Source organism: Rhamphochromis longiceps, linkage group LG8 (genome assembly GCF_057381845.1).
Source record: "Rhamphochromis longiceps isolate RC_006_pf linkage group LG8, R_longiceps_female_GT1.1, whole genome shotgun sequence".
In the NCBI taxonomy this organism is placed as follows: domain Eukaryota; kingdom Metazoa; phylum Chordata; class Actinopteri; order Cichliformes; family Cichlidae; genus Rhamphochromis; species Rhamphochromis longiceps.
This window is the reverse complement of record NC_140564.1, coordinates 32,268,171-32,293,328: the sequence shown is the minus strand read 5'-3', so window position 1 is coordinate 32,293,328 and position 25,158 is coordinate 32,268,171. Positions and strand designations below refer to the sequence as shown.

Here is a 25,158-nt window from a genome sequence, read left to right as displayed (position 1 = left end):
AACATTTTTCCTTTAATTGGACACATTTACACATTCTTCATCTTTACATTACTTGGCATCAAGAATGAGCCGTCCTGATTTTTAATAACGGTTCAGGTGTGAGGAAGATAAACCAGCAGCTCCTCTAAATCCTCTGGATCTCAAACAGCCTGATGTCGGTGTCGTACCAGATCGGAGGGTCAACATTACTGCGGGAAGAAAGAAAAAAACCAAAACGCTAATAGAGGAGTTCACTGAACACATCCCAAAGAATACAGGCAGGTTTATTTACCGTAAGTAGATGACGCCCCAAATGTATGTGCGGAACCACATGGCTGTGCCAGCGTTGGCTTGGTACTTCCTGATGAGGATGGGGTGGGGGACGGGTAGGAGACCCACGAGTGTGCCGTGCTGCAGGAACTTGAGGATTTCCGACTCGTCAGTCAGACCCCTGAGGACGACAATAAACCGCGAGACACTGAGAATAAATCTGACGTCTAAATGCAAAGAATCAATAGTAACTTTTATGTGATAAATCTGTAAAAAGTGCTACTGTTTAAATTAACATGTTTGATGCTCCACAGAAATGAGTTTATTAAAGTGAACCTGTTCTGCAAAAATAACTTTTCAATCAGAAGTGCAACAAATTTCATTTCTTCAAAGAAAAGTGCACGCTCGTTGTATTAAATGTCATACAGACACATAAATGAGGTCATTTATGTTTAATTTATGTTTTCAGAGATCAAATATAGAAGTGAAGCTTACAGGTCAAACAAAACAACTGCAGGCAGAAACGAAAGCTTCACGATTCAATAATTACCTCGAGGAGGAGGTTGTGTTTGCAGGTGTGTGTCTGTAAACACGATGGCTCAAAAAGTTCTGAATGAATTCTGTTAAAACTGTTAACTGCTCATGTTAATCTATTATAATAACATTCCAGGTCACAGACAATAACTTTGCATTAAGACAGTTTTGGTTCATTTCTTCCAACCCTGCCTGGTGCTGCTCATTAACTAATACAGGTATTCATTAGTTATCACATAATGCATCGTTTAGTTTAAAATCTGAGGGATTTCCTACTTGTCGATGCAAATCTTCTCCACCTGAGGAACCAGGACTTGCAGCAACCTCATGATCGTCTGCAGGGGAAGTTTGGCCTTCCACGAGGAGACCTAAATGATGGAGGACGTCACATGACAGAAAATACACCCACGGAGCAGAAGGTAGAAGGTAAATGTGAGCAGATGAAGGATTTGTTCTGACCCAGTCGGAGTTAGCGCTCCACGCAGCCGTTGATGAGACGCTCGACAGTTGACTCCTCGCCGACTCCGACTGCGTGCGGTTAACCTAACACCAAAAAATAAACCACTTTAACTGCAGCAACTAAACTTCTGTGCGTGTGTGAGAGAGACGAGCCATCTGCTCACCTCGTGATCTCTCTCAGACTCGCTGTCGCTGGCTCCGGCTGCGATGCTGCTTTTAGACGTGTGCGGAGAGTCCAAATGTGGCACAGTGATCATCGTTCCATCCTGACTCACCTGAGACTTCTCTGTTATCTTATCGATTCCTACAACACATGATGACATGAAGAAGGCCTTTAAAGGAACAGTTCGATGTTTTTGGAAACCCCAGATATAGACTAAGTAAAAATCCTCGTTATTTGAAATTCTACTTCTTACTTCCTACCTGGAGTGGCCTCTAAGCTGGCTTTGAGTGTGCCGGGCTCGGCGGGTACAGCAGGTCTGGAGCCCTCCATGGACTCATTCTCTACAGAGTTCGCCCTAGAGATTCCCGTCCTCCTCTTCTTTTGCAGGGCCCTCTGAATAGACGTGGTATCGGACGGCAGGTTGGCCAGCTGGTGGAAAACGTTTCGCTTACGGATGATGGCGTACACCAGGTTGAAGTTACCTGTGAAAGGAGGGTTCAGATTGTTATTTGGGCAAAAGCAGTGACCTGCAAACCGATGAGCCTGTGTCTGCGTTCTCACCATCAAACTGATACTGGATGATGTTGTTGCAGACCTCCAGCAGGAAGAAGACCAGGTGGTGGTTCTGCAGTGAGGAGAAGAGGAACCAGGGCGTGGAGAAGGCCTCCAGGAGGTGAAGCAGTTTGTTGGCTGCCACCATGGACAGGCTCTTCAGGTAAGGTGAAACTGTGGAAGCACAAAAGGTCATCCCAAGGCTCAAGCAGCTCTGTTGCTCCTCCACCAGGGGGCAGCATTTGCACTGTAATACTCACTGTTCACTATGATGGTGAGCAGGCAGTCGAACAGAGGCTGGAGACGCTGGTGTCCGCTGGAGATGATTTTGTGGAAGATCTAAACATGACAAAGTACTTGGAACAAACTCAGTGGAGACTGAAAACGAAAGTAAAAACACTCAAGCTTCCATCACAAAGTCAAACCACAAAAAATATCCTGTCTGTCTTATAAAAACGCAAAAAACTATGATGTCCTGAGATCTTTAGGAGAGCGTTTAATTGAAAATGCAAGACCAGAATGTACATGACATTTAGCTACAATTAAAAAGAGGGAAAATGTTTTATTCCAGGTCAAATAAAATGTTTTTTTGTTTTTTGTGGTTGTTGCTGCAATTTGTCTTTCTGCATTAATTAAATACCTGCTGCAGTCACAGGAACCATCCACAGATACTGGTAAAGCTGAAAGTTGGAGGATCGGACGCTAGCAAGCACCTGGGATCTACCTCCCTGCAAGGCCTGAGCTCCATTAACTGGAGCCTCTGAACTCTACACTGCCAACCCATAAATGCTTTTGGTACTTTGTTATCACCAATTAAATATCTGTAAATGTGCATCGTTAACCAAGTTTGTTATCGTTAGCTGATAACTGCATAAGAATCCTGCACACATCCATCTTTTATATCCAGTCTGGACCACAGGTGTCAAACTCCAGTCGTCGAGGGCTGCTTTAATGACCTACTAAAATTAGTAGATCATTAGCAAGACTCTAATGAAGCTGACTGCATGCTGAGGATGCAGTTCAGCTACTTGATTCATGTTACAGACGCCCAGGAGTGAATGAACATGGTGCAATAAAAGTACTTTTAGAAGTACATTTTTCCAAACTCTTACATCTATTTAAATGTACTTGAGCAGGGTTGGGTGTTGCCACCTCAGCATGCAGTCAGTTTAATTCAGGTGTGCTGCAGCAGGGACACATGGAAGAGTTTCAGGACACCGGCCGTCAAGCACTGGGGTTTGATACCCCTGGTCCAGACACAAAACGGACCGTGTCTTTCTGGATCTACTACAGAGGTTAAAACTTGCCTGACTGAAATGTCCAGTTAGTACTCTGTAGTTCTCAGCACTATCCAGAAAGCCAGTAAAGCCAGGCATGTTTTACCAGGTGACTGATAATTCGCTAACCCAAGAGTGCGCTCCATCCCGTGGTTTCTTTCTGCCAAACACAGGATTTTCTGCCTTCATTCGTAGATAAATGAAAGAAATAGATTCTCTCATTTATTTCACGCCATAACGTCTCACCACTATGAGCAGGTCGGCGTGGGTTCCTGTGAACACAGGAATGTCCATGGGCACACGGAGAGCGTACGGCTTGTTCAGACGGACGCCAAAGTTTCTTTCTCCACTCAGCAGCAGCAGGATGAAGACGCCGATGTGCATGAGGCCGAGCCGGGCTGCAGACGCACACAGGGGAAATGTTTTGTTTTTAACACAGGGAGCGATGACAGTTTATACAGATTTATATTTATTGTTTCACACGCACGCGCATGCACGGAGACGTGACTCACACTGATCCGCTCGGGCATCGTTCAGGTAGAAGAGGATGGGAATCAACATGTCCAACACGTCGCTGCTCTTCAGGACGAAGAAGAGGAATTTCTAAAACACAAAAATAACAAAATCAGGTTTGGCTTGTTTGCTCCACTTCACTCCATCACACATACAACTTCATCAGCCCCACACACACCTACGAACCAGGACTAAGTCCACATTAAGAAAAAATTGAGAAGGAACCAAATTTTTCAATTATTCTTGTTTATTTTGAGAATAAAGTTTTTTTTCACAAAAAAGTGAAATTACGACTTTAATCCAGGATCTTATTTTTTATTACTACTATTGTTAATTTCATTATACTAAAGTCTTCAAGATTAACGTTGTAATAGCATTTTAGGAAATAAAATGGAAAAAATATTTTCAGTTAATTCTCGAACTACTACAAAATTTATCTTGAAATGAACACCAATCATAAAAAGGAAAAACACAGAACCATGATGTGTTTTTGTAATCACAGCCTTCACCAGCAGGGGGCAGCATTTTACCACAGACTGTGTCGAAATGTTCTCATTTCTCCTGATTATTTCCTTTTCCCCATTCTGCCATTTAAACACTATGTTTTGAATGAGGGTTACATGTGAGGGCCACACTTACGCTTGTTTATCTATTTAGCAGTAAGAACTTCAGTCAGCATCAGTAATGTCCCATACAAACACACTGTCCTCTCCACATTCAGTTCACTAGGACCTGACCACTGTGGTTGCACACGAGCAGCTGTTTTTGTTGATGAAATATTCTCATTTCCTGAGAATCCCTTGGCTTCCTGTTGCATTTCGTGCTCGCACCTTGTTGAAGTCGCAGAATTTCCAGAAGAGGATCAGCAGCTCCTGGTGGAACTGGATCTTCTTGGTGGATCGGGGCAGATACGTCTGGATGAGAGGGTTATTGAGCAGCCGAGCCAGACCTTTAAGGACAAAGCTCAAGTCCTGATGAACAAACAAGGAGAACACACACTCATAAACATCCCAGGGGATCATGCTGTTAGCTGCTGAACGGCTGGATGTTTCAATACCTCCTCTCTGTGTATCCTGGAGAGATAATTCACAAACAGGTTGTCAGGTCCACCAGGCTGAAAAATAAATCAGCATCAGTGTTTATATTTTAAATCATAATCTTAAAAAAAATATACTTGTATATATGTGGATTAATTACTCACTGTATGTACCTCTTGCTCCTCCTCCTCAGCTGAGGGACATGTTGAGGGGTCCAGGGCCTGGAGGGCGGCGCTGGCGGCTGAGCCAGCCTCGTGCTCCAGGGTGACGATAAGGATCTGGACCGCCTGCTCCACCAGCTGCTCCCGGTAGTCTGAGAACAGCAGGTGGTTGTACGGGATGCCGTAGCCCACGGGGTCGTAGGCACAAACCACATTGAGCAGGGAGGTGAACAGAGGCAGGGCGTGTCTGCGAAAAACAGGTGGAGGTGAGTCTGCACAAGCTTAACGAGGATGAATGAAAGGCTGTAGTGATGTATACCCCTGCTCTGTATGTCAAATATTACTGAACACAGACCTACAAACACTCCTTAAAATGAATTCCCTGTTTTTAGTTTTTAAGACGGATGAATTCACTGTCACAAAGGTTTTGGATTTTCTAATAAATTCAACGTTAAAACAGAGAAGCAGAGAGTGCAATTCAACAGGAGAGAAGTTATCTCACTCCGTCTGGTGAGGTGTTGTCAGGTATAAAGTCACCTGTTGGCTGTGGAGCAGAAGAAGGAGATCCAGGGGTTGAGGACTTTGTTTTCAGCGGAGGGAGGAAGGTACATGGCTTCAGAGAAGCAGGTGAGGAGTAACTTCAGCAGCTCTGTCCTGGAAAGGGCGTTAGCACAGGATGGAGGGATGTTAGTAGGTGAATTCAGCCTGATACAAACTGAATTTGCGAGATAGCAAAAGAATGATTATAATCAGGAATCTGTAGTGATGTCTAATCTGGGGGTTTCATCATTTTAGAAGATTAAATTCAGCAGCACAGCTTTACTTATTACTGCATACAGAAAACAAACATTGTTTCTTCTGTTAACGGCAATTAAAAAGAAACGGCTCGTCGTCCAGGCTGAAGCTGTTAGAGCACAAGCAGGAGCGCTCAATACTGATTTGTTGTTCACGTGAGGTTTTAATCTTCACTTGTCCTGCTGAAACCAGCAAATCTGGATCGGATGACAAAAACAGAGTATAAAGAGAGAAAAACTTTGACGGCCTCTTTGGGGCGAGTGTGGATGCAGAGGTGGAGCTAAGACTGGTTGGATATCGATGTGACTGACTTCAATGAAACAGATTCATCCAAAATTTCAAAAAGACTCCCGCACGGAGACGCTCAGCCCAGGCACATTAATTCTGATTACATTTCTTTTTGCAGTAGTTCCACATGTGCAGGAGCCCAAATCAGTATTGATTACATACATGTAAGCTCAGACATGAGCCAACACTGCGATGACCAGCACTGAAAGGATGCTGAAGTCTCACCTGTTCAGGTCGTGGACGTAGTTCAGAGGAGGTGCCTGAGCGAAGCCCACGCCGGCCTCCCAGATGTACTCACAGCTGTCTATGGCTCGTATGTCATCAGCTGTATCCTGCAGCAGAGACAACAGGTAAAACATTCAGTGACATTCCTCCCGAAGGTCCCCGAGAGCTGAAATTACTAATGAGCTGAACTCACGACAGGTTTGATAATCGATTATGAATTGACTTGAAGCTGAAAGTTCTTTGCAAACGTGACCTCTGCAGGAACGGTCGTTGTCGAGGCGGGGCCACAGAGGTCACTGAAAGGTGGAGCTTGACTCATAGGAATGTACTGTCTGTGTGTTTGTGACGCCAGGAGCTTCTCTCACACACTCAGCTTTCCTCCCCCCGCCTCACACCTGGAGGGAGAGGCGGTGTGTGGAGTGTTAGCCTCATTTACTCACAGACGTGGATTCTTGTCCACAGCTAAAGCTGGAGGTCTAAACAGAGCTCCGGGACTGAGTTCACACTTACTTCTACCATGCAAGTCATCAAATGGACCAAGCTAAGCCCTCCGCTGACAATATCTGCATGTAACACCTCCGCAGAGATAACTACAGCTTTATGAATAGATGTGACAAGGTGCTACCGCTGTAAGTGAACTGACAGCTCCACGTACGCCACACAATGAAGTTCACTGGTGTCAAACGCCAACCGCAGTGAACTCTGGTGTTCTTCTTGAAGCGTGGGATACTCTTTAAAAGCAAAAGCTTTGCATAGCCGTTCAGCACAAGTCACTTTCTTTACGAGAGGAAGTTATTTTAGACCTTTGAAGAAGTGTCCAAACCAAGTATGGGACGGGGACCTACACCAAACATCTGAAAGTGAAACAAAAAGGAAGCAGGTCACTGAATCCTTTTACTCTGGTGAGCATAGGATACGCACAGACTGTATGTGAAAGATGGACATAGCAGCCCTCATGTCACCCACTGATTAGTGTATGCACTGAGAAGCCTCAAGCTGAGCAGTGTTGCTCATTCTTTTTGAAACCTGTGAGACCGAGGGACACTGCAGGCTCACTATACCGTAATGCATACCTTCCTTTATTGTCTTCATTTATTCTAAAAAGAACCACAATAAAAAAAACATTAACTTCTAATAAATAAAGCTTAAAACTCATAATGGAGACCATAAACTCACTAGGAAAGTGTTTACTCAGGTCACAAGACAAGCAAGCTTTCTGCATGAGTACATTTATTTACGTGCTGTGCATTGTTTTAGCCGCTCGTGTCACACGGGAGGGTCTGTGGATGCAAGCAGGGGCTTTTGACCTCTGCATCACTAAATCCATACCAGGAAGTGAAAGCTGAAATTCAAGGCACAAATGAGGTTTCCCTCCAGCCATGTGTTTCTTTGTGCACACACCTGCTTCACGCCTCAGAGGTCACTGGGGCAGGTGGGAACAAACAGCAGCTGCTGGCTATTTTCCACATTCTCCTGCACAGTTTCCTTGATTTTAACATTTCCTCGTGAGGTAGCAAGGAGTAAGGAGTCATCCGATGAGATCACCTCCCAGTCTCTCAAACGTCTGAATGTTTGCGGAGCACAATAAAGACGTTTCCACCCTTTCCAAACATGGCCCCTCTCCTCGCGTCCCACAGAGTCACTCATTAACTTGAGCTACCGCCCGAGAAGGTTGTGTTAAGAGATAACGGCGCTAAGAGGTGCTGCCACGGGAGCAAATAACAGGCTTACTTCTTTTATATGAGCTGTAAAGTGCTGACACGCCTGTCGATTCAGAGCTAAAACAAAGCAAACAAACCACAACTCTGAAAGGCATAACTCCAAACCACCTTCAGGTCAATATTTTTATATGTCTAATCCTCTATCTACCTGAACTTTTTGTTTTCAGTGTTAATTAACAAAAACCATGTTAAGACCCTAAAAGCCCAGAAAATAAATATTTCAAACCCAACAATCAAACAGCCTCCTGTGAGCAAGTACTCGCTGACAGTGGGAAGGAAAAAACACTCTTTTAACAGGGAGAAACACAGGGCAGAACCAGGCTTACGGAGGGGCAGCTGTGACCAGCTACATAATGAGTAAGGCTACTTTTGCATGGTCAGTGATGCGGGGGGTTGCCAGACTCACCGGGCTGTTCTTCTTGTGGCTCTGGATGGTGAAATCTGGACAGAAGAGCAGGTCAGCAATGGCCAGCAGCAGGGACTCAGCCAGAGGCCGACCTTCGTCATCAGCATCGTGGTCCAAGTGCTGGAGGGAGAAGAGCTGAGGCTGTGACTCTTATGGTACTTTTACTGTATCGTTGCTGGTAAGTCAATTTGTTGTTTTTGTGCCGCTCTGGATCCATTTCAGAGTTGGTTTTTATATCACTTAAGTCCCAATTAGTTGCTTTAAATCACAGACTGTATATAGAAAGTAACATGTAGCGTAAAGCCAATGGCCCATCAACTTAAAGTTGATTCTTTATTATGGCCAGCAGGGGGCGTATACTCCGGTCAAGTCTAGTCCTATAGAAACCTTTGGGAAAATTACCCTCATTTCCTTTGCTATATCAACTCAGCGATATTATTCCTGATGACATTATAGGGTTAATTGCTTGCTTTACATTTTATTGACTACAGCACAATGATTATCTTTGAAATTATGGTCCCCATAAGAACAGGACAGTAAAGCTTTTCTGTGTGACAGACAGCTCATCACCCCGTGAGTGTAGTGTGTCAAAAAAGGTCTAATTCTTTTGTTTATTTGGTGGACCAGCTTCCAAAAATGTGCTTTTTTTCTCTCATGTCTTGAGTTAAAAGATGAGTACTGCTATTGGTTAACTCAAGTCACTGGCTGACTCAGCAGGATCCCTGAAAATGGAGGAAACACCTGGAGTGTAGCTGCTGTCACTCCAAAAAGCATGCATAATCTACATAACCCAAATAAACCAAAAGTCATTCTTATTACGTCTAACTTTGTGTCCTGGAAAGATCAATTATGAGTTAAACTGACATTTTATGCTATACTTTATTCAAGGCTAAGCTACCTAGCTGCTGGTTTTAGCTTCATGTTGAGCAAACAGACAAGAAAATGATGGATGGGTCATCACATTTAACTCTAAACCACATACACAGGTTTTTCCAAACACTGTCCACTTGTATCTTTCCACAGCATAAATCCATAATCAAATATAAGAGTTCAACCATCCGTTAGCCACACAGAGTCGTTTCATTCATACAATACTGAGTAATCAGCCTGCTCCAACCAGCAGCTGCTCTGCACTTTATTTCAGTCTCCCACTTTCATTAAGAGACATTCAATCCCTTCTAAATTCAACCGCTGGCCAGAAAGAGCAGGAGACACAATATGGGCAGTGTTTGGACGCAGTCCCCTGCCGACCAGGTAACCAGAGACCCAGCAGCCCTAGGTGGGAAACGGGGGGAAGGCAGGGAGAGGAGGGATTTGGACAGACACGTCAAAGCATCAGCAATCTCATCTCACACTGCAGAGTCTGTTCTGAAAATCAGATGGACCCATCGCTTTGAACCGGCGCAGATTATTAAAGGTGGAGATATCAGAGAGGCTCAAGTCCTCAGATATCCGCAGAGCCGACAGATTAAACCTAACAAACTGTCTGCAAGCTAAAAGATTTCCTCCAAATGCTTTTTCTGAGACGTGGCAGGAGTTCTTAAATAACTTTCTCCCTTTTCCCCTCTTCCTCTTCTTCTTTTGCAAAGATCAGTTTTATGAACTATAGATTCTGACTTTTCTGTCTCTACTTTTGTTTGAAAAGTTACTAAAAGCATTTAATCAGCTACCAAACTAATACCTGCAAAATATATAAATATCATCATTTCAATGATATGTGACAATAAAGCTGCAAATATTTGGTGTTTTTACTTGGAATAAATAAAATGGCCAGTATAGGTAAGACTAAAAACAGCCACGTAGATGAATACATTAAAAGATGTCAGTGCCGTACCCCCGCTCGGCCGGGGATGGTGGACCAGAAGAAGCCCCTCCAGTCGGCATCCTCGAAGATGTAGGGCAGGATGCGGGTGAGCAGGCGCGTGCAGTTCAACACGGTCTGGCGCTCCTTCTCAGAGGGGCAGCCGGAGTCTGCTCCCCGGACCAGCCTCTCCACCGCCTGGGAAAAACCAACACAAGTATCGTGCAAATATGAGATGAAATAACCAAGACAGACAAAAGTCTACTCTTATTTATTCACCCGAGGTGCCTGTTTTACCTGTCAATCATCATTTTATTTAAAGGCCACAAAAAGTGTTGGAAAATTCTATTTTCACCAGGCGACTGAAGCATCAAGCTTCTGATTGGTGAGTGGACTCATTAGTTTGAGCTTGTTTTTATTACAGCGGCTCATTCTTCTAAACTCTACGTGACTTCATCGTACTTGTAAGTGTAAAACTATGTCAGCAAATTGGGTTCGGACCCCAACCCCAATCAGTGTGACCATCATGCATGACAAATAAATGCAGAAAATCTTCAATAGCATATCTTCTGACCAGCTAGCCTTTGTAGCTGCACTAAAATACATTAATACTTGCAGCTGTTTCTGTCCAGCAGCTACTTCTTTGAGGTTATGGTGAAAAGCATGGGTCGTTCCACATGAACCAAATAAAACCTCAGGAGTTTTTAAAAGCACATCTTTTTGTCACATGACCTTCAACCAGTCACCAAAGCAGCTGTCTGCCCTTTAAAACCTTAAACTACCAAATGATCTTCAGACTTAGTTTCTCTGTTTTTCTGCATTTCTATAAATGACGTTTGACCTTTGCCATCAAACTGTGGGAACAACAAACAGCTGCATTCCTTTGTCTCCGACTGTATCCAGGATGGACAAAAGCTGCTCTAAAGCAACGTACAGAAGTCCTCGCAGCTGGTGGCAACAAAGATCAGACAGAAGATGTCCTAAGAAGCCTTAAACATGTGAGAGAGGGCTGACACAGGGCAGAGTGTTTAAGGTTTCATTCCATGTGGGAGTAAAACTGATTTATACAGCAGTTTAAGACTGAAAGTAAGTCTGTGCAAAAAACTCTAAACTGACTCAGAAACAAGACGATTACACCCTCAGTCCTGATACTGAGTCACGCTTGCCCCAGTCCTGAGGATGTCAGGTTACCTTGTAGCAGAGGGTTGCCAGGTTTGACGGAGACTCCTCTCTGACGGCTCTGATCTCTGCCGCAGGAACCAGAGCAAAAACATCCTGAACCGTGGTGGAGGAGTCCACCCAGAACTGATCCCAGAACACGTCGTCTGAGGCTTCGACGGGCTGCAGGAGAGGAAACGCACACTAACATCAGTGTGTGTGTGTGTGTGTGTGTGTGTGTGTGTGTGTGTGTGTGTGTGTGTGTGTGTGTGTGTGTGTGTGTGTGTGTGTGGCTCATCTGCTGCTAAATACATTGTGTTGATGAGGAGGTACGATCTTTCCTTTTTGCTTCATGGCCGACAGAAAACATAACCAAGGATCAACAAGCTTATCCAAATTATTCACATAGAGTAACACATTTAATTCTCTGTCAATCAACTGAATGAATTAACAACATTTACATTATTGATAACTTAGTGATTTTATTTTCCCATTAACTAATTAACCATTTCAAAGCTAAATAAAAAAAAGCTGGACATAAAAAGATCTCAAACGTTTTGAGTCACCCTTCATTTCTTCATAATTTCCATAGGAAATAGGAGCAGTGACCTATGGAAACATCTGCAAACATGTTATAAGAGGCAAAAACAGAGTTTGACAGTAAATATTTGGTGTTACTGGCTTTATTCCTCAGCACAGCCTGAACTCTCTGAGGCAGCTTTCTGTAATTTATTTCAGGAACAGCTCTCTAAGCCTCTTGCATCCCAAAAGCTCTTCTTTTGTTCCATCCTCTGTCAAGTTTTCCAAGCTCTGGGGAGGCTACTCCATCACTGATAGTCTAGCCAATCAGAATGTACTTTTCTGTGTTCATAATCTCATAAATTCTCAGTTCTCAGTGTACAACACCACAGAGGGATGTAGCTGATGAGCTGTAGCATGAAGATATGGGACAGAGTTGTTGAAGCTAGGTTAAGAAGAGAGGTGACGATCAGTGAGCAGCAGTAATGCCGAGAAAGAGCCCAGCAGAGTGCACTTCGAGAGTATTGATGGAGAAGTAAAGAGAAGTTCACAAGGAGCTTGGCTGTGTCTTTGTGGATCAGAGAAAGGATAAGGATAAGCGAGGAACTGTGGTGCTGAATGAGGAAGTCATGTGAGACAGCGGTGAGGTGTGCTGAAGGAGCCAGAGATGGGATCGAGGTGGGACGACATCACAGATGTGCTCTGAGCCCCAGGCTGACAGACGAGGTCAGGCAGGAGTGTCTGTGGACTCTGATGTCTAAGCAAACAGTTGATTAATCAGACAAAGTCAGTTCTTTAAAGATCTCCTTCAGTCTGACCAACACTGAAAAATAAAGACGATGCAGGTTTAACCCAGGATAAATATACTTGAAAATTGATTCTTTTTTGTCTATTTTAGCTAATCAACCAATCACTTCTGCTTCGAACACAAGAGACCATATGAGCCCATAAACACCCAGATTCCAGCTTTACCAGCAGCTGACCTAACATCTGTTTCACGCTACAGCAAACCACCACCCACACACCACCTGGATCAGTTTCGATCACTCGACCAATCGATTAACGTTGCAGCTGTCCCGTCCAGCCCTGTTACCTTTAAACACACCTGTCAGCCAGAGAAACAACTGCTGGCCCAAAACTGATGCAATCTTTAATATTCCCATCTGCATATTAAAGCCGTTTAAGGATCACGTCACAGACAAAGTCCAAAATGACTGTTTGGAGTCCCTCAGACTGCATAAGAAAAAGAAGAAAATCCGTATTCTGAGAGGCAAGCTTGCTTTCTGTTTAAAAATCCTCGTTTATGAAATAACTCCAATGATTTTTTTCAGGTTTTTCTCTCCACTTTGTGTGACGTACGCTGCCATCTGGCACTCCAACTTTATCTCCACATCTCCACTAACGCTAAAAGCCAAACGCTCAGCGGAACTTTCCTCATGTCACCTTTTAAAGAAAACAAACCCCGACCTGAGTTTTGGTTGTCAGCTGGACCACCGCTTTCCTGAAGTGAAGTTTGCTGTCTGCGTTTCCCATATTTCTGTCTCCAGCCACCTGCTGCCTGCCTGCCTGGATCCACAGGGAGGATAATCTGCCTCATCCACAGCGCTGTGCGGCCACTGCGTTCAGGTGCAGCTCGGAAAAATCACGCTCATGCTGCTTCCAGCGTGTTTAATTCAAACACACATTTCATTATTTGTTTGTACTAAAAACAAGTATGAATATTTGTGAAAGTAAATTATACATAAATCCAGAGTAAAAATCAGCCTGTGCAAAACTGGGAGGAAGCTAAAGCCACGTATAAAGCCCCCTCGAAGAAACCCAAGCACAATAAAGTGGAATAAAATAACCTACACTTCAACTTAAATCTTAAATAAAGAAGCGAAGCTGCTTTATGAAGAAACAGGGAGATGCTGTAATATCCGTGTATGCATTTTCGTAGGAATATTGCAATATGGATTTTTTTCTTATAATTTCATGGAAAATTCCCAAACATTTAGTAAACCTCCCAAAAAGAAGAGTTTTTGTAGGACAGACACGAGAAGACAAACTCTTTTATAAGCCGTTTCATAGCAAACTGAACAAATGAATAAAATACTTTATTTAAAAAGTTATTTTAAAAAATGAATAAAATAATAATGAAAAGTTTTGTGGTTAAACACTGAGAGAATTGGAAATGGGAAACATGGAAATTATCCGAATATCTACGAATGCATTACAAGCACGTTAGCTAAAAAAATGCCACAAAACAAGTAAACAAACAAATAAATAGATTCAGTATTAACGAATTAAAGGCACATTAATAATACCAAATAAACAATAAAACAATAAGGGTTTTATATGCTAACAAATATAAATAGAAATATATGTAGATAAAATAAGAGAAAACCAACCGAATATTACAAAGTAAAATAAAAGATATTCAATAACATTTAACGGATAAAACATGTAAAACCATTCTGGATAAAAATGCACATTTAATACGGTATCAATCAAATTATTGTTTATTATTGCGATATGTAATTAAAATCAGGATTTTCCTAAATTAATAGAATCTTTAATTAGCTCCTCTGTCTCAATAAGAGTTGTAGCGATTACCTCGAGTCCCTGAAGGCAACATCAGCCCAACAGGATCCAAACGAGGCGACTTCCGGGATCCTAATGTACATATTTGCTTTCCTGCTTTTCTCATTCTTCTTCAGTTTGCTTTCGTTTACATATGAGGGACATTCAAGAGACCACAGTCACCTGCATCTTCATGTCACCTGAAGGCAGGAAAGTGATGCTCGTTAACGTGCACCGTTAGCGCGCACAGAGCCCCTTCAGGTCCAGTCAGGATAAATGAGTTCTGGCGTTTATGGAGCAACAGCGACATCCAGTGACTTCACTACAAAAACAGGCCAATCACATACAATTAATGTCAGTACTGTTTATATATATATCGAGTTATTTTAACTTAAGGTTTAAAAGCAAATTATTAAATTTAATAGCAAAAATGCGTATATATTTATTTGTTATAAATTAGCTTCTGCGCAAATACATATGTTATTTTAACTTATATACTTTAGAGAAGCTGTGACAATGAACTCAATGCTGTAAATGACTCAGTGACAAACTAGCTCAAGGCCACTTTAGCTGTGTATGATCCAGTTTTGCAGCTTGGTACAGAGCCCGCCACTGTGTTTTTGTAAATCACTTTGCAGTGATGGTACTCAAGTAAAATTTGATGCTATCATTTATTTTAAATTGAGATAGAGCACCGTGAAATCTGACTTTTTTTTTTTTTTTTGGAAAAACGGGTATAGCCCCCTGCTGGGCGTCAGAGGTAGTGCAGGTTTAAGTCTAACTTTGTAACATGGGGCGAATTTGGACATTTTCTAGTTTCAGGTCTTGCTAAATACAGCAGGCCTGTGGTCTGCAACCAGAATGAAAAGAGACAACAACAAATAAACTATAAAACACGACCTGTTTGACCAATGAACCACCAAATAAATTCGTAGTCTTCAGGAATAGTTCTCCAGGCTTCTTGAAGGACATTTAAAGCTCTTCTTGGGACGTTGGTGGTTTTTGTTAATCATCCCATCAAGCTCTAAAACACCACTGGCTGAAATCAACCCATGACAGAGTCTACACCATGTTGAACAGGTTTCACACTGTTGTACTTCTCTTCTGACCTCATCCTTACAAATTTTACTTTTTTTTTGTAAACCAAGAAATGTCAGATTTAGAGTCATCACTCCATAAAACCTGCTGCCACAGGTTTCAGTCCAGTTCTTGTGTAGTTTGGCATAGTCAGCCTTTTTCTCCCAGTTTTTGTTCCTTGGAAGCAAAATGTAAAGAAATGAGGGTTGACTCAAGACTTTAGCACAGCACTGTATACACATATATACATATTTGTGTCAGACCACACCCACTAAAATCCCCAAACCATTTCTTGGTACATCAGTAGTGTGAGTTTCCCAACAGATTATGCTGTATGGAAGCAAACACAGTGCAGTAATGTGATATTCAGACAAATATGAACATGTTTTATTTAATCAAACATCCTGATTCATTTAAATCCAATTATAGTTACCTTCAGCATGTAAACACCTGCAGTTCTAGACTGGCTGACATACCACAGATACTGATATGCTCCCTGAAAACTGATGGTGTGGATTACCAGTGATGACTCATTCACATGTACTGTAAACAGCTATTTCTTCACTCTACATCTAGTGGGTCAGCCAGCCAGCTGTCAGCCAATCAGGACTCCTCCCTCCACTGAACAGAATAAACCCCGAGGAGGCTGCCACTCTGCAAGCACGCTCATGCAAAGCCTTCAAACCGAGCCGAGAAGCATCATGAAAACAATGAGAAGCTTTTTCCTCTGCGCGCTGGCCTTCCTGTCAGCAGCTCAGGCTGTGAGGACAATTATTTTTATCTGTTTTTATTTTTTTATTAACTCCAATTTTATGTTAGTCTTCTTTCACGAGGCTTTATTTAACTTTTTAAAATGTTTTCAGGGCCTGCTGGATGAAAGGAGAAGGCGTGAGTTAGCTTTTTCCCCCCACTCCTCCTCTTCCTCGTCTTCGTTCTCCTCGTCCTCTCAGCGTTCAGGTGAGACGCTTTTATTCATCTCCTGAGCATGAAATGTGTAATTTACTTTGGCAGCAAATAAGCAAAGCTGTATTTAGACAGCACACTTCATTCCAGGTGGAAGCACAAAGTGCTGCTCCTATGATTACCTACAATACTGTGCAAAAGTCTTGAGCCACCTGTATTTATTTATATTTTGCCAGCTTGAAAGTCAATATTTGATGTGACTTCTTGTTTTCCTCAGCACAGCCTGAACTGAATTAGCTCTCCAAGCTTAATGTAGGAGATTCAGCGCTTTTGTGTGGCTGTTGGCTGCCGTCTGTTTCATGATCCCACACTGCTTCAGTAATGTTGCATTCTGGGCTCTGTGGGAGGCCAATCCATGACTGTATGACAGGAAGAATGTGAATGTAGGTCAGTGGCTTAAGGGGCTTAACAAACAACAGCAAACATTGTCAGCTACAAAGACTGGACTGAAAACAAATGAAACAGTAGCTTTAAAATAATTAACAAAAGCAATCACTGAGCCTCCCCCCATCAAAAAAACAAACAAACTAAAATAAATAAAATCACGCAGCAGCAGAAATAAAATGATCATTTGACCCATAAATAGAGTGCTGAAAGGTGAGTCACCTAATGTGAGTCACTGGGTCGTTCCTGTGGTTTGGAGCATACAGCAGCTTCACCTGTACTCACCTGGGAATAACCAGACAGGCTGTTCCAGATTACTTGTGGCTGGTTCACTGCTTACTCACGTATCAGAGAGATAGTGCGTGACCTGGATGTTACTGAGTCAGGTTAGGGTTAGGGTCCAGCCCAGGGTCCAGACTCCCGTTTGCCGTCAGAACTTCCTTCATTTTTGCTGACAAAGATTCAACAAAGCGCTAAAAACATTCCTCAGAGATTTAGTCCATGTCGACATGATATCATCATGGTGCAAATTTCCTGTTCCACCACATCCCAAATTTTATCTACTCGATCTGAGGATTGTGATATGGCTACTTATCCCCCTGGAGGCACTTGTTATAAGATGGGCACACTGTGGTTATAAAGGGATGGACGTGGTCAGGTAGGCGGTGAAACTGCTGTGATTGGCTGATTAGATATTTCTTCTTTCTTCTAATGAACTGGCCTGTCAGTCTTACTGCTATACCTTGTATTATATGACCTCTTATTTTCCAGCCACATTTCATAATCATAAAATATGCTGTCGATGTGGGTCTCAAAAGTGTCGTCAGCTTTCGTCTTATTTTGTAGGTGAGATTTGTCTCAACGGCGGCACCTCGGTCCCAGCGCTGATTTCTGGTGCACACCTGTTCTGTCGCTGCACTGATGGCTTTGAAGGCACACATTGTGAAACAGGTGAGCAGCTCAACAGCAAACCAAACGTTACTGATAGTTTTCAGATTTTCTAATCGCCCTCACCTGTCATACTGTCACTTCAGTAAAAGCGAGTCACTGCTATGAGGGAGTGGGACTGTACTACAAAGGCACAGCATCTAAAACAGTCAGCGGACAAACATGTTTGCAGTGGGACGAGGAGACCAGGAGGCAGTACCTGCATTTGGACATCAACGCCGGGAAGCACAACTACTGCAGGTCTGAGTTTGGATCTTTGAAGTTTCACATTCCTTTTGCAAAATGTTGGATAGTTGGAAGAAAAAAAATATCAGTGTCTCCCACTAATCAGCTGGGCTCCTTCATATTTTTAAGCGAGTGTAAAAACCACAGCACTTTATCTTCAGCTGTTCTAGCAGTCCGGCTCTTTTAATTCAGGCGTTCATCAACCATAATCTTTAATCGAATAATCTAAACACCAAACATTACAGTTCATGCTACAGATTCCAGTTTTGTGACCAACTAGTCTCAGCAATCAGAGACAGTGCTCATATCAAACCTGTCAGTGTTAGCAGAGACGGTTAGAAAATGTTTTCAGGTCTTTCATGGCCAGATTCCATCATTTATACTCCAACCATTTGCATATGTTCGTCAGGCTGGACTGTTTGTTTACTTGGATGGTTTGTTTTTTATTTTTTTTATTCAGAAATCTTCACTACAGACGTCGTCCGTGGTGTAACGTTTGGAAAAACCTGCAGCTGGTGTGGGAATACTGCGACATGCCGCTTTGCAATTTCAAGCCACGTAAGTGTGTTCTCTGATAGGACTGTTATTAAAGTCAGTGAAGCATTTTTCATTGATGGTGCATCAGTCACTGGAGCAAAAGGAGCCAAATTTATGGGGACCAGGAGGGAGAATAAAAGTCCAAAATCCACCATGGATTCAAAGTATAGGGGTTTTTCCAAATGCAGATGAAAATGTAACTGAATTCTGGAAAATTGGCAAAGAAAAAAAGCTAAATAATCTCTTATTTTGTTTAGAAGGGCATAAATATATTTTCTCAGCAGTTCTTTAAGTCTCACTCTGCTCTGGTGCTGGAGACTTTGAGACTTAGAGTATATAAAAAATCTCCAATGAGAATTTAAAAAATAACCCAGAATTTAAAGGGTTAAATGTTCTGGGAAAATCAAATCTTTAGCATTAAAAAAAACCCATTTCTGTCTTATAGTTCCACCTGTGGCTTCACCTGTCCCCACCCAGCCAGAGCACGGTGAGTCCTCACTAACGCCTGTGAATCCCATTCCTCGCTTCTCTCGGCGACACTTTTAAACTTTTTTTCATTTTCCAGTTGCAGAGATGACGACATGTGGCCAGCGCACCAGAAGAAAGCAGCTGAAGATCGTTGGCGGAACAGTTGCCACTGTGGAATCCCACCCGTGGATCGCTGCCATATTTTGGCGCCCTAAATCCAAAGAGAAAGTTTTCCGCTGCGGGGGCAGTCTGATCTCCGCCTGCTGGGTCCTCACAGCTGCCCACTGCTTCCCCGACGGGTAGGAAGTGAGATCATTTACTGGAAATGCAGCAGGTGCTGAGAAATAGCTGTGACTGGACTTGTTTTGTGAATTTGTGTTTCAGAAATAACACCATAGCAGAGCGCTTCACCGTCACCCTGGGGAAAAACGCCCTGAACGAGAGCAACCCGAGCGTGGAGCAAAAATTCAGGGTGGAAAAAATCTTCATCCACGAAGGGTTTGATAATAACGAGGGGAACTTCAACAACGATATTGGTGTGAACACACAAATTAAAACATCTTTTGAAACTAAGTTTTTAATCAAGCAGAGCGTTACTCCAGCCTCACTGCCCACAGTTGCAATGCATCTGCAAGCTGCTTTGCAACCCACTTCCACCCCAGCTGTTGTTCTGTGCGTTTTACTGTCAGGTGCCAAAACAGTCAATCCACCAAATAGAAGTTTCGACAGTTAGAAATAACACTTATCTTTGACTATAATTTAAAATATGGAAAAAATATATATTTATAGCAATACGTGCTGGGGGGGTTTTTCTCAAAAAACTTGAAAAGAATGTTCCGATTTTAGTCTGTTTGCCTCTATCAGTTAATGAAATCTCAACAAAGAGACACTCATCCTTTTTTTAAAAATTGGTTTAGGGGTTAATGTCTTTTTAAAATAATACTTGGCTGCTTAACACCGAGGCTGATACTGCTTCAGATCATTTCCCATTAAAAGGGAGTTCTTCCTCCATACTCTCAGCAAGTGCTGCTCAAAGGGAATCATGTGATCAAGTGTCTCAAATGGTTAAAAGTTTGATTCCTGCCTGAGACATAAATTCCAATTGGGGTTGTGTTAGGAAGAACATCTGGTGTAAAAACTCTGCCAAAATCAAACGTGCAGCACTTTGGTGACCCCTTGTGGCTTTATTTACTTTACTATGGAAACGCTCGGACCCTAAGAAGAATCTTAAACCAGCATCCCACATTAGATGGATTTTAGGATCTAGTTACCTGACAAATTTAGTCATTCTGCAATAAGATTTTAGAATTCTCTTGAATTTCAGAGGCCTTTTTCTTAAAGCTGTAATTCAATCAAAGGTGTGATTGTTGATAATTGTCTTGCAGCTCTGGTGAAGCTGAAGACCAAACTTGGTAAATGTGCTAAGGAGAGCAGCGCTGTGAGGACGGTCTGCCTGCCGCCACCTCAGCAGAGCCTGCAGCCAGGATTCACCTGTGACATTGCCGGATATGGGAAAGAAAGTCACGGTGAGGAGAGTCCTCTGAGCATTGTTCTTACATCTGACAGAAACAAACGTATATCAAGTATGTCTACACTAAAATATTACACCTGTAAGTGAAGCCTGAAGCAAATCGAACATTAACTACTTGCAGATTTATGTGTTCGATCCAATAATAACTTTTGTGCTGTTTCAAGTTGAGCTGATCTGTCCACTGAATGTTTGCACACCGGCTACAAAGTCGGGAATCATTGACACACTCTGAACTTTGTGCTCATTTTTCTTTTGTTATGGGAATATTATTGGAAGCCTTACAAAGACAAGTCACCAGCTATCAGTGTAGCAGAACAAGTGAAGGAAACAGAGGCTCATTTAAAATGCCTAATTTCTGTAACTGCAGCACATAATTATAATTATGTTCACCCTTCAGGGCTTTAACACTCCTCTTCTCTCCAGCTTTGTGGTACAGGTCTCAATACCTAAAAGAGGCTCAGGTGAACCTCCTCGCCGACAACGTGTGCCGAGGGAAGGATTATTACGATAACATGATTACTGATAACATGTTTTGTGCCGCTCGTCCCGACTGGAGTCAGGATGCCTGCGAGGTATTTGCACACGTCTGGTCTCGACTTTGATTAGATTAGATTAGATTAGATTAGATAGAACTTTATTAATCCCTCGGGTGGGTTCCTCTGGGAAATTCGATTTCCAAAAAAGCACAGCACCGACAGAAGTTACAGAGTTACAGAATATTATATATATATATATATATATATATATATATATATATATATATATATATATATATATATATATATATATATATATATATAATACACACACACACACACACACACACACACACATATATATATATATAAATACAGAGACAATATAAATAAAATATACGAAGGGGATAAATAGAATAAATAGGAATAAAAATAAAAATACAAGTGAATTGCACATTTCAAGTATTGAGTCTATTGCACTGTTGACTATTTACAAAAAGTATTGCACAAGGTATTGTACAGTGAGGTGAAGAGGCACTACAGCTTAGTTGTTCCCCCCTCCTTTGTCCTCCTGTTTCCCCTCCCTCTCCCCTCCAGAGAGGAGTTAAACAGTCTGATGGCGTGTGGGACAAAGGAGTTTTTAAGTCTGTTAGTTCTTGTCTTGGGGAGAAGCAACCTGTCACTGAACAGACTCTTCTGGTTGTTTATGGCCGTGTGCAGAGGATGTCTGGCATTGTCCATAATGTCCATCAGTTTCTTTAATTTGATTCCAGAGGTCGGTTTGTCAGTTTCCTTCAGCGCTGCTTGTCTTTTCTTCCCCCGCAGGGAGACTCAGGAGGCCCTCTGGTGTGCGAAGTCGGAAGCAGGCTCTTCCTGTTTGGAATAATCAGCTGGGGCGACGGCTGCGCCAAAGAGCTGCGTCCCGGTGTTTACACCAGAGTGACCAATTACAACAAATGGATAGAAGCGAAGACTCACCTGGGGTCCATCACCGCTGGAGCCATGTTTCCTCAGAAATGACCTTTAAGGCCCGCCCACATGTAGAGGCATTTGCTGGAGAATATTTCAGGTTGTGGTTATGCATGTAAACCTCATGTTTTGTTTCCACTGGTTGCAGTACAAATTGTTGGTGGTGGTGCTGTTTTTATTGTTCTAGTAGTTGTATAGCAATAATATGTTTATTATTCGTGTGAACAAATCCCAAGACACAACAAAAACTGGCGGTAATTGTAGCCTACGGCCCTATATTTCGGTCTGAGATGTGGGAGTAAGCCACAGTATTAGTACAACATCAAAACATGGAGTCAGAAGACCTGTGAAGCCTTGGACTGAATGCGGTTTTCTAGCCAAGAGATGTTCAGTCAGAAAGAGATCAAACACATTTGTCAAGTGCTGTAGCTGTGGTGTAGCTTTAACACAGCCAGCGTCGGTGTAAATATGTAGCACTCCAGCCAGGTGGCCAGTCAGAGTACTGACACAGAGAGACAACCATTCACACTCAGAAACCTGTGGGAGTAAGCCACAGTATTAGTATCAACATCAAAGGTCAGAAGACCTGTGAAGCCTTGGACTGACTGCGGCTTTCCGGCCAAGAGATGTTCAGTCAGAAAGAGATAATTTGATACGTAATTTGAATGGTAACATCCATCCATCCATCTTCTTCCGCTTATCCGGGGCTGGGTCGTGGGGGCAGCAGCCCAAGCAGAGAAGTTCAGACCTTCCTCTCACCAGCCACCTCCTCTAGCTTCTCTGGGGGAACACCAAGGCGTTCTCAAGCCAGCCAAGAGATATAATCTCTCCAGCGTGTCCTGGGTCTGCAGACCCCGGGGCCTCCTCCCAGTGGGACATGCCCGGAAAACGCCCAGAGGCGCCCAGGAGGCATTCTTGTCAGATGCCCGAACCACCTCAACTGGCTCCTTTTGATATGGAGGAGCAGCCGCTCTACTCTGAGCCCCTCCAGAATGGCCAGCCACCCTTCGGAGGAAGCCCATTTCCGCCGTTTGTATCAGCGATCTCATTCTTTCGGTCACTACCCACAGCTCGTGGCCATAAGTGAGGGTAGGGACGTAGATCGACCGGTAAATTGAGAGCTTCGCTTTTACACTCAGCTCTCTCTTCACCACAATGGACCAGTACAGCGTCCGCATCGCTGCGAAACATCTTTCTGAAAATTCGGCCATTTACCATGTGGCTTAAACATAATCCAGTGCTAACCTTGGAACGGTCGCCTGGACTGCAATAACTCAAAATCTTACCAAGTATATTTGTCTTATTTCTCATCAAAATTATCTCATTACACTTAAAATAAGACACAATCAGCTACAGAGCAACATTTCAGTAAGATTTCGAGTTAACTCGAAATTTTGAGTAAAGTAAGTCAAAATTTCGAGCTACTTTTCTCAAAATTTCGAGTTAATAAGTTGAAATTTCAAGTTATAGATGCTTTTTTTGTTGTTGTTTTTTTGTGGCAGAAACGGGCTTCCATACACCTGTGACCTGATGGATGTTAGCATTAAACACAAGAGACACTAAAACACATCATGAAAAACATGATTTAAGCCCTACAACAGAATAAAAGAAACAAATATAAGAATTAACCCTTTCACACATAGTGGTCACTACAGTTACAGCTATTCAAAGGCTGTGTTCTTGTATTTGTGTCAGTGTTGATGGTATACTTGCACATAAACCACTACATTGGACACTGATGTGTCACTGCATACCCTGCTACCCACTGGTCATTTAATGTTACTGTAGATGTGTGACGTGTTTCACTGTAATTATTGTTATTATTGTTATTTTTCTTAAGCATTTTTATTCATCTTTTCATGCCTAAAGATGATTAAAAATACTTAAGTAAAAAATCCTGATTGAGGTCGTCTTAATTCATGCATGAAACGGTTAAAAGACAAATTAAACATTAAGCGGTTAAGTTAGCATAACAACACCACACAAGTACACAAGCTAACACCAGTAAGCAGTGTTACTTGCTTCACTTGTCAGTGGTTTTAATGTTGTGGCTGACTGATGTGTCTCATGAAATAGAGTGAATACACACTCTGAGTCTCCTAATATGAAAACATGTTACTGTTTCACAAACACACGAGTAAGCAATGGGCTTCAGACTGAGTTAATGTTAGTATTAAAATGAGAATTCAACAAGTTCATTCTTATCTTAAGAGCCAGTGTTACCAGTGTTTTTGCTGGTTTTATCATCTTCCAGTCAGGTTTACCTTAGCTCAAAGTTAAGCACTTTAGAAATCACTCCTGTGCTTCTGCTAGTAAAGTGTTTTGTGTGGAAACTTTAAATCTGCTGTGTTTAAATGAAATGCTGATGTTTTTAGAAACAGAGTAATGTGTAATGCTGTGTGATGGTTATTGTGTCTGTATCTAGTCAGGTCCACACCTACTTATTCACTGGTTTCATTGTAGAAGTTAAGAAATCAAAACTATGTAGTCACACAGATACCGATGACAGACCGGGACACTATTGTTGGTGTGTTGCTCAGGTTCATGAGATCATACCTTGAATAATTTGAACACGGCTCTTCCAGTAGCTGAAACCTGTTAAAATTCAGGAATCTAAAATGCTTCATTTACACTTGCTGCAGGCTACATCCATGTGTCATACTATATATATTTTGTAATTCAAAGGTCTTCATCTTTGTTCTACACGAGGCTGAAATAAGCAGGTCTGCCCAAACCTGGTTACTGTATCATCTCGAGACATATTTTTGAATTTTTATGGATTCGTCTGCAGATTTTCTTCAGATATTTTCTTCTTTAAATGAAATAAACTTTATTTTACTGTTTTTCTAACATTATTCACTGGATATTATTGAACTTTGGGAATTTCCCTGTTGATGCAAAAACACAACTTTCTGTCTGTCAAACTTTGTTATCTTTAACATTTTCATAGATTCAATCAAAGAAACTGGAACAAATGCTGTGTTTTTCCAACAGACAGATAGTAACAAAGTGCCTAAAGATGCAATTTAAAACTGGTTCTTTGCAGATGGTGAGGGGTTATCAACCAGCGTACTCCTAGTGCTGGTCTGAAGTCTGATAAATGAGGAGCACTGCACCAAGCAGAGCATCGGCATAAAATCTTTACCAAATTAAACATCTG

At 42.3% G+C, this 25,158-nt stretch overlaps 2 protein-coding genes across 6 annotated transcripts; one reads left to right on the top strand and one right to left on the bottom strand.

Annotated features, from left to right (window-relative positions):
* Positions 1 to 50: 50 nt before the first annotated feature.
* hid1b (HID1 domain containing b) lies at positions 51 to 13,451 on the bottom strand. 2 transcript variants are annotated; one of them, XM_085417087.1, is made up of 19 exons: positions 13,326 to 13,451; positions 11,373 to 11,522; positions 10,215 to 10,379; positions 8,381 to 8,500; positions 6,254 to 6,360; positions 5,483 to 5,599; positions 4,949 to 5,192; positions 4,805 to 4,861; positions 4,578 to 4,718; positions 3,747 to 3,837; positions 3,481 to 3,632; positions 2,218 to 2,296; positions 1,967 to 2,131; positions 1,666 to 1,887; positions 1,407 to 1,546; positions 1,243 to 1,326; positions 1,060 to 1,151; positions 272 to 430; positions 51 to 188 (listed from the first exon to the last, which is right to left on the bottom strand). In XM_085417087.1, the coding sequence occupies exons 1-19, from the start codon at positions 13,389 to 13,391 to the stop codon at positions 125 to 127; spliced, it is 2,415 nt and encodes an 804-aa protein (XP_085273213.1). In that variant the 5' UTR covers positions 13,392 to 13,451; the 3' UTR covers positions 51 to 124. The 2 variants fall into 2 exon arrangements, with proteins under 2 accessions (XP_085273213.1, XP_085273214.1); XM_085417088.1 differs by having other exon boundaries at positions 4,958 to 5,192.
* plaub (plasminogen activator, urokinase b) lies at positions 8,420 to 24,493 on the top strand. Of its 4 annotated transcripts, none has more exons than XM_085417092.1 (13): positions 8,420 to 8,558; positions 11,438 to 11,552; positions 16,074 to 16,258; positions 16,361 to 16,454; positions 17,691 to 17,795; positions 17,879 to 18,032; positions 18,478 to 18,575; positions 19,000 to 19,041; positions 19,120 to 19,321; positions 19,407 to 19,558; positions 20,408 to 20,548; positions 20,977 to 21,125; positions 21,855 to 24,493. In XM_085417092.1, coding segments are annotated over exons 2-13 (1,518 nt in total). In that variant the 5' UTR covers positions 8,420 to 8,558; positions 11,438 to 11,551; the 3' UTR covers positions 22,050 to 24,493. The 4 variants fall into 4 exon arrangements, with proteins under 4 accessions (XP_085273218.1, XP_085273220.1, XP_085273219.1 ...); XM_085417094.1 differs by having other exon boundaries at positions 11,438 to 11,668; XM_085417093.1 differs by lacking the exons at positions 8,420 to 8,558; positions 11,438 to 11,552 and adding an exon at positions 13,346 to 13,484.
* The last annotated feature ends 665 nt before the right edge of the window (positions 24,494 to 25,158 follow it).

Excerpts from the sequence above, each read along its gene's own strand:
- plaub (XM_085417090.1), top strand. The coding sequence starts at position 16,004 with ATGGTGTGGATTACCAGTGATGACTCATTCACATGTACTGTAAACAGC. Across the intron at positions 18,033-18,477 it reads GGGAAGCACAACTACTGCAG|AAATCTTCACTACAGACGTC; the intron begins GTCTGAGTTTGG and ends TTTTTTATTCAG. Across the intron at positions 21,126-21,854 it reads GGAGTCAGGATGCCTGCGAG|GGAGACTCAGGAGGCCCTCT; the intron begins GTATTTGCACAC and ends CTTCCCCCGCAG.
- hid1b (XM_085417087.1), bottom strand. The coding sequence starts at position 13,391 with ATGGGAAACGCAGACAGCAAACTTCACTTCAGGAAAGCGGTGGTCCAG. Across the intron at positions 4,862-4,948 it reads AGGAGCAAGAGGTACATACA|CCTGGTGGACCTGACAACCT; the intron begins GTGAGTAATTAA and ends TTTATTTTTCAG. Across the intron at positions 1,152-1,242 it reads GGAGCGCTAACTCCGACTGG|GTCTCCTCGTGGAAGGCCAA; the intron begins GTCAGAACAAAT and ends TCCATCATTTAG.